Genomic DNA, 10,972 nt, shown 5'->3' with positions numbered 1-10,972 from the left:
AGATATCTTTAACATCTCAACTTACTTAGAAAAATAATCTCCTAAACAAAAACAAAAGAGATTAAAATGGAGATTTATTCATCTCAGATTATTCTCCTGAGAAAAAGACTCTAGTAATCAAATGCATCACTAACTATTTGCATTTTATCTCTTAAGTCATTGTTTACTGCAAAATATTTAAATAAATGCAAATATACAAGGAGTGAGAGAATGTAGAGAAACATGTCTAATGCCACTTTGCAGTCGCCTTCTGGGCACTTTGAGATATTGTTGAGATCTCTTTTGGGTCCAGAAACCCTAGCGACGGTCCCAACGTCATCTGCAGTGCTTCATGGGATGTGAGCTTCATTTAAGACTTTTCATGTTTCTATTCAGCTATGTTGCTAATGTAATGTTGCTAATTGAGTGCTTACATCTTGTTTTTCTCATTCTCCCCATAGTGCCAGCCGTCCCGAGCCTCTGGCACCAGCAGGGTGATGATGTCGCCTTCAGTGAAGCTGAGCAGGGTGCTGTTGTCACCAGCGGCGTGGGAGAAAATGGCCTGTACGCGAGCGCGTCCGTTCTTCTCCAGTCCAGCCGCCATAGAACTTGACCTAGGCAGAGTTCGTGTCTCTCCTACAGAGCGAACCAACTATTAATAAGAATTCCTTCCATAACTTCTTTTATGGAGCTTTTCTCAAAATCAAAAGGACTTTATTTGCCCAAAAGGTTGTGTGGAAGGGTTGGTTTCTCTTACCCACAGTGGTCTTGTTTTTAGCGGGCTGAGGCCTGCGGACGGGCAGAGTGTTGGAGTAGACGTCGCTGACCTGTCTCTGGGGCTGGCTCTGCGGTTGAGACTGATTCGGTGGGGAGGGCGGTCTTCCCTGAGAGACCCCTCCCTCGTTCCAGTAGTCGTCTCCATGGACGCCCGTCGTCCCGTTCACCAGAGACATGCCATCAGGACCCATTAGCCGCTGCAAGCATCAAGATCACCAAGTAAGCGATGCCAGACACTAATGGTCGACTGATATATCGCCTATTTAGCCTTTTTTCATTATTGGCTTAGGCCAATAAGGCTTTTGGTAACACTATTTCGATAGTCCACTTTAGACATTCTACTAACTTTAAGTAACTTTGCAACTACATGTCAACTAATTGTCAGAGTATTAGTAAACTGTCTGCTTAATATCTGCTGACACTTTATTTTGATGGTCCTCCAACAGACATTCTACTGACTACAAGTAACTTGGCAACTACAAGTCAACTTATTCAACTAACCCGAACCCTAACACCTAACAGTCTACTACAGTCTACTAATACGCTAATGAGAGTTAGTTGACATGTAGTTGCAAAGTTACTTATAGTCAGTAGAATGTCTAAAGTGAACTATCGAAATAAAGTGGAACCAGTCTTTTACTTTTATTTTGACAGCGCTGTGAATGCCAGCGTCAGAGCGTCTTATTATTAGTTTATTGTCTCTGTTTAACAGTCTAATACATTATTACAGAGGTCTTCAACCCTGCTCAAGTTTAACAACCCTAATCAAACACACCGAGGTTAGAATTGAACTTTACAGGACACTGGGGTTGTGTCCGAAATCGCCCCCCATACCCTTAAACAGTGCACTATTTGAGGGGACAGCCATTTGTAGTGGTGTCTGAAACCATAGTGGATATTATCGAGTGCACTCATTCAATCCCACAATGCACCGCAAATAACGAGTGTACAACCGGTGTACGCTCAATGGATAGAGAATACCCATAATGCACTGTGAGAGTAGCACGGCGAATGAATTCCCGTGTCTGACCAGAAGATGACGCCTGCAGCTGAATCATCCATCCATTCATTTTCAATATGTCTACAGCATATCATACAGGTATAAATTAATTTTTACTTGTTTACATTTTTTAATTAAACTTTATACATGCTAGTTTCCATGCTAGTTATACATGCTAGTTTTCATGCTAGTTATACATGCTAGTTTCCATGCTAGTTATACATGCTAGTTGTATGCTAGTTTCCAATCTTTTCATCTTACTACTGGAGCTGCCAGTTTGCTAAATTTCAACTGATTATTAAACACCAAGCACAAACTATGCAAAAGCGGCAGCCCTTCCAGTGAATTCACTCACTCGTTTTCATTCACTCCTTTTAAATGGACTACAATAGTGGAGTAATGTAGGGAATAGTTAATGAGGGTATGAGGGGGCGATTTCAAACACAGTCTGGGTCTCCAGGAGCAGGGTTGAAGATCTTTGCATTATTAGATTACATTATAAGACAGAACTGTTAAACAAAGATAGTAAATAGTATAGGAACAAGTATACCGTGTGCATTTGTAGACTGCATAAAATCATGTGTAGTCAGTTAAATAGTGTGATATCGGCATCGACCATCAAAAAAATATCAATATCGGTCGGCCACTTCCAAATACACACACAAAAGGCTTGGTTTTAAACCAGCAGACAAGGCCACAGACTTCTAAACAAGCTCTGATATACGAGTATCACTCAAGCAGCAGCACAAATAGAGCGTTAGTGCATTATGGGGTGTAGAGGCACAATTAACATTGTGTGAGCGTTCTGCTCTAGCGAGGGGCCACTCGACTAAAGCACAGCCTGCAGACATGAGTTTTAAAGAGGTTGAATCATCCTACGCTCAGCTAATGCTGCAGTATGCAAATGAACATTTACTTTTCACATCAGGATACGCGAGGCTTGAAATGCTATTTTGTGTATTCTGACCAACAATCAATCCTTTATGTTGTGAAACAGATGGCAAATATTCTTTACTAACCCCCTGATGGCCCATGAAGGCAGCTAGTTCGGGGGGCACGGGCAGCGGTTGAGCTCCAGGAATGGGATCTGAGATGACCAGGTTGCCCTTGGAGGAGTGCAGAGGGCTGGAGATGAGGGTGCTTGATCCAGAGCTCATCTGCTGGGCGAGCAACATGGCCCTGTCGGGCAGCTTGTTGGGGTCTGCACAGGCCTGTTGCCACACCGGGATCTTCTGGGTTAACAAGTCCTTACCCTACAAACAAGCACCACGGGAAAGATAGGGATTGTTTAGAATGGCATTGGCAAAGCTTGTCTATAAATGGTGTAATAAAATGTATGAGTCTGAGTGAGTGAGTGAGTGAGTGAGTGAGTGAGTGAGTGAGTGAGAGAGAGAGAGAGAGAGAGAGAGAGAGAGAGAGAGAGAGAGAGAGAGATGCCAGATGTCCTCTGTTGGCTTTACACCACTACACTTGCTGCTCATGAAAAAAAAAAAAAAAAAAAAAAACATTGCCATGGTAACGGTAACTGTAGTTTCTGCCAAAACACCAGAGTTACTACAGTTATTGTTACTACTACAGATTCGTGACTAGATTTTTACACTTTCAGAAGAAAATGCAAGTGGCTGCCTAGACATTTCAATTATGGTTGCGGAGGTGTTCTGAGTGGTTCTCAGGTTGTTGCTAGGGTATTCTAAATGGTTTATTGTGTGTTGCTAAGGTGGTCAGAATGGTCTTTGGTGTATTGCTAGGGTGCTCTAAGTGGTTGATAAAGTGTTTTGGGTGTTGGGTGCTCTGATTGTTTTTTAGTGTGTTGCTATTGCTAATGTGTTCTGCATTTTTTTAAATGTGTTCTGAGTGTTCTTTAGTGTGTTGCTAGGGTGTTCGGAGTTATTTCTATTGTGTTGCTAGGTTTCTAGGGTGTTATAAGTGGTTTATATTGTATTGCAAATGTGTTCTGAGTGTTCTTTGATGCATTTCGATGGCGTTCTGGGTGGTTTTTAAGGTGTTCTAAATAGTTATTTGGGTTGCTGGGGTGTTCAGAGTGATAGTTTGTTCTGTTGTTAATAGTGTTCTGAGTGTTTTTAATGTGTTGCGGGTGATTCTTAGGGTTTTCTGTGTTGTTTTTATTATGCTGCTATGATGGTCTGGGTGGTCTTTAGGGTTCTCTTAGAGGTTGTTTGTTTGTGTGTTGTTAGGTTATTCCCTGATTTTTAAGGTGTTCTGACTGGTTTTTGTGTGCTGCTAACACATTCTGGGCCATTTTACAGTGTTCTGAGTGGTTTTTTGAGAGTTGTTAGGTTGTTCTGATTTATTTTTGGTGTTTCGCTAGGATGTTCTGGGTCATTTTAAAGTGTTCCGAGTGGTTGTTTAAGTGTTATTAGGTTGTTCTGATTGATTTCTAGGGTGTTCTGACTGGTTTTTGGTGTTTTGCTAGGATGTTCTGGCTTATTTTAGGCTGTTCCGAGTGTTTGTGTGTTGTTAGGTTATTCTGAGTGATTTCTAGGGTGTTCTGACTGTTTTTTGTGTGCTGCTAACGTGTCGTGGGCCATTTTACGGTGTTCTGAGTGGTTGTTTGAGTGTTGTTAGCAAGTTCTGAGTGATTTCTAGGGTGTTCTGACTGATTTTTGGTGTTTTCCTAGGATGTTCTGGCTTATTTTAGGCTGTTCCGAGTGTTTGTGTGTTGTTAGGTTATTCTGAATGACTTCTAGGGTGTTCTGACTGTTTTTTGTGTGCTGCTAACGTGTCGTGGGCCATTTTACAGTGTTCCGAGTGGTTGTTTAAGTGTTATTAGGTTGTTCTGATTGATTTCTAGGGTGTTCTGACTGGTTTTTGTGTGCTGCTAACGTGTCGTGGGCCATTTTACGGTGTTCTGAGTGGTTGTTTGAGTGTTGTTAGGAAGTTCTGAGTGATTTCTAGGGTGTTCTGACTGGTTTGCGGTGTGTTGCTAGAATGTTCAGGGTCATTTTAGGCAGTTCCGAGTGGTTGTTTAAGTGTTATTAGGTTGTTCTGATTGATTTCTAGGGTGTTCTGACTGGTTTTTGTGTGCTGCTAACGTGTCGTGGGCCATTTTACGGTGTTCTGAGTGGTTGTTTGAGTGTTGTTAGGAAGTTCTGAGTGATTTCTAGGGTGTTCTGACTGGTTTGCGGTGTGTTGCTAGAATGTTCAGGGTCATTTTAGGCAGTTCCGAGTGGTTGTTTAAGTGTTATTAGGTTGTTCTGATTGATTTCTAGGGTGTTCTGACTGGTTTTTGTGTGCTGCTAACGTGTCGTGGGCCATTTTACGGTGTTCTGAGTGGTTGTTTGAGTGTTGTTAGGAAGTTCTGAGTGATTTCTAGGGTGTTCTGACTGGTTTGCGGTGTGTTGCTAGAATGTTCAGGGTCATTTTAGGCAGTTCCGAGTGGTTGTTTGAGTGTTATTAGGTTGTTCTGATTTATTTCTAGGGTGTACTGACTGTTTTTTGTGTGTTTTGCTAGGATATTCTGGGTCACTTCAGGGTGTTCCGAGTGGTTGTTTGAGTGTTGTTAGGTTGTTCTGAGTGATTTCTAGGGTACTCCGAATGGTTTTTGTGTGCTGCTAACATGTTGTGGGCCATTTTACAGTGTTTCAAGTGGTTGTATGAGAGTTGTTAGGCTGTTCTGATTGATTTTGAGTGTTGTTAGGTTGTTCAGACTGATTGTCGGTGTGTTTCTAGGATGTTCTGGGTCATTTTAGAGTGCTCAGAGTGGTTGTTTGTCTGTAATGTTGATCTGAGTGATTGCTAGGGTGTTCTGAGTGATTCTGACTGGCTTTTTAGTGTGTTGCTGGGATGTCCTGAGTGTTTTGAGTGTTTTAGTCTATTGCTAGGATGTTCAGGCTGGCTGCTAGGGTGTTCTGAGTTATGTGGCAAAGTTCAATTTAGGGTTAAGAGGTTTGAAAAAGCCCTAACCCTAAGGGCATCGACCGTTTTTGACCCTGAGCTTTTTGCACAATCCTTTCAACATATAATTCACCTCACGTCATTGTCCTAGCAGTTGACTGTTGTTGATTCTGAGCAACTGCTAATGGGTCTCTCACATCTCGGACCACTTACAGTACAGCTCACTGCAGTGTGGGTGAGGGGCCTTCGTCTCCGTGCTACCGCCCACTCCTGGTGACTCACGCACACAACACACTCACGGCTCCCGACTCTACCACACTCGCTCTCTCTCTTTCTCTCTCTTCAGCGCGCCCTTTCTGAACTCTTCCCACACACGCCTCCGTACTGATTAGCTACTGGACAGGATGTTCTTGAAAACGAAAGGCTTTTCTCCGCCCCTCCCTACAGCTTCAACAACGTTCCCAGAAGACAGCACCACACGTCTAGTCCATGATCAGGGTTTACGGTTTAGTCAGAGCAAGTTATACAATAGTATATTACACAAAATAGCCACGTGCAAGCATCTCTTCAGCACACACAAGTATACAGATGTAAAAAGGAGCATTTAAGTAGATTGCATAAGAGGTGGGACCACCTGCAGATCTAAATAACTGCTCTACATGCAGTCTGGAGTTACAATGATGACGTTTTGCCGTGGGGAAGTGGCTCCGTTATTACAGATAATTGATATGTCCAGAAATGGCGTGCAATACTTCACAGGCATCTTTGGAACACAGACAATTGCAGGGGAGAATAAATCTCATCTTTGCAATAAGCCCAAACAAACTGTGCCCAATGGAGACGGTAGTGAGGGGTGATCTTTGGGGATTGCCATGGCAACTGCTGCTGTCTTCAGCCATATTACAGGAGAGACTGTGAAAGTGCATCGCTGGTGATGCTGTCTATCTTGTACGGCAAAGGAAAAAGCATCTGGGTCTCACCTTCCCGTGGTAGGCACTGCTGTTCTTGGCCACGGCGCACTGACGGTCCACCAGGAAACAGTATCTCCTACGTTCCTCTGAAAGTGCTGTTTTGTAGCCCTCTGCAATGAAGGATTCCAGCTCACTCTGTTTACTGCTGATGGTCTCAACAAACTGCGGAAGATAAAAGAAAAAACAATTCGTTTCTATGGTGAACATAAAAAAGCTTGCATTTACAGTCTTAAAGGTTCTTGAATGGCCTTTTGACCTTCCTAAAGAACAATTTTTTGCTGTGTAATGTTCTTAAGATGGCTTAATGGTTCTTTGGAGTCTCTTCTGCTCACCAAGGCTGCATTTATTAGATCCAAAATCCAGCAAAAACAGTAATATTGTGAAATATTTGTACAACATAAAATAACATAATAATAATAATGTCATCGCTGAATTTTCAGCATCATTCAGTGTCACATGATCCTTCAGAAATCATTCTAATATTGGTTTGATGCTCAGGAAACATTTCTGATTACTATCAATGTTGACAACAGTTTTACAGTTAACATTACAAACGTCTTTACTGTCACTGCTGTTACCTTAATGTATATTAATAAATACAAAACAAACACTCATCCTCATTCGCTTTAGCAGCCAGGATTTTCGTAAAAAATTCACCTTTTGTGCTCCACAGAAAGAAAATTAGTTATAAAGGTGAGTAAATGATGAACTATCCCTTTAAAAATGTTCTCGCTTGGCATCAGGCTGTGAAACTCGTTTTTGGTACGGATTAAAAACTCGAGAATGAAGATAATTTTGCAAATAATTGGTAACAGGAGAGTGCAGGTTCTCCATTATGCCTTACAAAAACTATTGCGACAGTTCCGTGGTACTGAATGATTATCATATTCATGTATAATGGCACTACAAAATTGGTGCTTTTTAGTGCTGTTTTGTCAGTGACTGTGCTCTAGATTAAAACATGAGCAGAAGTGCTGTGAATATATGAATACTAAAATGATCTCGTCTATACCCGCTCTCTGCTGATTGGTCCATAATCACCTTGCCATCTCCCTCTCTCACATCCCCAGTGGGAACTCTCAGCTCCCGGAAATGTCAGAACCATTACAGAACTCATTATCTCAACACATCCAGGTGTTTTAGTGCCCTATTCCAATTTACCCACAACAGGACGAGGGGGACTCCCCATCACTCACTGGTATCATCATGTATTCAGTTATAGTGGCCTGAATGAAACAAGTGATAGGAAAAGCATAATAATGAGAAAAGTACTTCAGAGACCATCAAGAATCAATGATGGGAACTACTTCCAATGAAAAAAACGGACTTATAGAGAGAGTGAACGCTGATGAACAAGTCAGACTCAGAAATCTAATGGAGCAGAAAATCTCCTACGGTCACACAGCGAAAGCTCGACTGCGTTCAGATGAAGATTGGGATGTAAAATTAATGGGTTGTAAAACCAGCAGGAGAGAGTTTTATAGAGAGATTTGATGGTCTTCCATCTACTCTGTATCCAGTGGACTGAATTGTCTGAAACAAGAGCTTGTTGAAGAGAGTATTTACTAGATTGAGTATCCACAAGATAAAACAACCTTTGTTCACGACACTGCCACAAAATGCAACATGCAGTGTGAAGTAATTACCACAGGTTGGCGCTAGTTTTACACTGATGGCTACTGGCTTACATGTGTTGAGGAACAACAGAAGATTGCATTAAAGACAAAATAAGTGCAAGTGCTGTGGCTTTTAGTCATTGTCTGTCATCTATATGCTAATGTAATCCAAAAAGTAACTCTTAACAGATATATGCAGGGTTATTCCTGGCTCAAAACAAGGCGGAGGTGGTACCATCCTGATGATGTGTACACATGCACTTGTGCCGTGCACATGCACTTAAACTGGCCAAAGCAAACATTCTGAAAAATGAAAAATAGGAGGCTGAAATGTTTTGCCTCTGGTTGGAACACCTTGCCTCAGTGTAGATGAAAACAAAGGCTTTAATGCAATGTTTAACGACCTTATGTTATGTTTATGTTCAACTACACTGCAAAAGGGACCCCTTTAGCTGTTAAACAGCTGCCTTTTACAAGCAATGCATTATGGGTTTTATAATAATTAGATGGTTTAAGAAAATGATAAATTGGAATATTCTACAAAAAGCTAACCTGTTGAACATCAAAGTAATTAAATACAACATAACCGTTAAAAAGGGCCATTTTGCAGTGTAGCTGAACAAAAACATAACATAAGGTCATGAAACATTGTATTAAATTGTTATATTACTCTATTGCTTTATATGATGAACAGACTGCCATTTATTCACATATAAATATTCATCAACTCACACATCAGTTATGGTAAACGGAAGCTCAAGCATGCTTGCTTGATGTGTGAGAACCAATGAGACTCATTCTCATGAGTTACACAGCAACCAATGAGGTTCTCACGCATCAAGCAAGTACGGTTGATCTGTTCATGTTCGCTGATCAATATTTATATGTGAATGTGCCTACCGTGTGTTGAAGTTTTTCATGTGTGGTTTCACATTTAGGTGACATTTAGCGATGGAGATATGAGCTGTCACCTGAAGGTTTTAGATCCACTGTTCTCCACCAGAGCTGTTCCCTTCAGTTTTGTGTTTTATGCGTGACTCAAATGCTCTGCTCTCCACTCAGATGTAAAAGCTGCTGTCAGTTAATGAAGATTTGACGGATGAACTCGTAGCTCGATTGGACTCTTGTCGTATCAAAAGTAATAACACTTTTCTATTTTATGGATGTCGCCGCCTTTGATATTCCTTTGGTCACTGTCTCTATGGTTACTGGTAAGAGAATACGGGCTTGACTCCCATTGCACGTTCATAAAGACTGCATTTAAATTTCAAGACGCTATTGCAAGTTGCTGTTTGAATAGGATATTTCAAGAATCACACCTGTAACTAAGTAAATGCTGTTGTCAATCCCAACTGACAGTGTGAATGTAGCCTTAATGAGGGAGGGCCAATGAAAGATTGGGCTGACCTATAACTTCAAAAAATAGCTTGAGATAAACCCCAGCAGGAGATTACCCCTGTTGAAGACCCATAGTCTTTAGCCTTGAAAAACAGAACTCTGCATTACTGATGAATGGAATAAAACATAAAACCTTGCTCAAAACCCCTTTATACTTGCATAATGTTCCATATTTTCAAGCAAAATGATATTTGCTGACAAAAAATAATTCATTAAAAAGGATAAAGGATACATTTTTTAACTTTAAAGGAAGATTCCTGCCTTGTAGAATAATACATCAATCAGACATGTGGACTTGTTTTACAGCCTTCAGAATAAAATACAGATACAACTGTACTATGAGTCATAGAGTACTGCAGTGTGAAAGAGATACGTTGAGGTACGACAGCACAGGAGGTGAAATGAGGAAAAGCACAACGGAAATATAGAACATGGGGAATGAGTGTTTGATGAAAAGATGCATTAGAGGTCATGACAGCAGGCGGCCGCGTGGACAGGCGTGACGCGGGTGACAGGCGTGCTGATGGCGTGATGGATGGAGAAGGCAGGACCCTTCGTTTCATATATGGAAGCTGTCAGACCTACTCAATCAGCCGCTATGAAAGATGTTACAAAGGTCATGTGACTTAAGCACATACGCCCTAGTTATTGATGGAGAAAGTGGAGAGAATTGCTGCACGGTATACTGGTGACACAGTAAGATTTCAGTACCCGTGCCTTGATTATTTATTATCATACGGAATACTCAAATAATATGAATCCAAAAGTATGATACACCACCATTCAAAAGTTTTGGGTCGGTAAACAAGCTAAACATTTTTTTAAAAATCTTCCCGACCCCAATCAGAACCAATTTTGAAGCAACCTCATCTCTCTTGCCAAAGGGAGGCTGCAGTTCCAACAACATGTTACTTTAATTTGGAGAACAAGAAAAACTCACTAAAAACAGCCATGTTTTACTCTGGGACATGCTGAACCAGCCCAGCTCAACTTTTATTTTGACACATGGTACATTTCACTAACAAGTGAAACCGAAGACATGTACCGCAGGGAAATTCCAGACACAGTTATTGTTCTGCTCGTGTTAGTGTCAACAATATCACGGATTCCTCCACAAAGCGACAGCTATTCCAATGAACTGCTCATCTAAAATGAATACCTTTACAAAACCACACTAAATTAAACTCGAGGTTCTATGGGGTGCGGACTGGTGCGGACTGATGGGGCAGTGAACCCGAGGTCAGTCCTAGCCTCCTGTCCGATTTTAGGGAAAAACCTGGTCCATCGGAGACGTCCAATGGAATTCTTAGGCGCGCCGAATAAACACCACAGACACCGTGTAAGAGTAAAACTAGATGCAAAATAAGATACACCGG

The 10,972-nt window shown here is 41.4% G+C and overlaps 1 protein-coding gene across 5 annotated transcripts in view; it reads right to left on the bottom strand.

Moving 5' to 3' along the window:
- Positions 1–10,972, bottom strand: part of baiap2a (BAR/IMD domain containing adaptor protein 2a) — a 104,616-nt gene that overhangs the window by 11,951 nt on the left and 81,693 nt on the right. For all 5 annotated transcript variants that reach the window (XM_084117473.1, XM_084117474.1, XM_084117471.1 and 2 more), the window contains exons 7-10: positions 6,592–6,744; positions 2,776–3,009; positions 737–953; positions 414–615 (exon numbers count right to left, since the gene is read on the bottom strand). In XM_084117473.1, the coding sequence (XP_083973599.1) occupies positions 414–615; positions 737–953; positions 2,776–3,009; positions 6,592–6,744 (806 nt within the window). The remainder of the gene's footprint in view (positions 1–413; positions 616–736; positions 954–2,775; positions 3,010–6,591; positions 6,745–10,972) is intronic.

This window comes from Abramis brama (genome assembly GCF_963993115.1).
Source record: "Abramis brama genome assembly, chromosome: 1".
Taxonomy (NCBI): domain Eukaryota; kingdom Metazoa; phylum Chordata; class Actinopteri; order Cypriniformes; family Leuciscidae; genus Abramis; species Abramis brama.
Note: the sequence above shows the minus strand (reverse complement) of the source record. Positions and strands in the feature narration are given on the sequence as shown.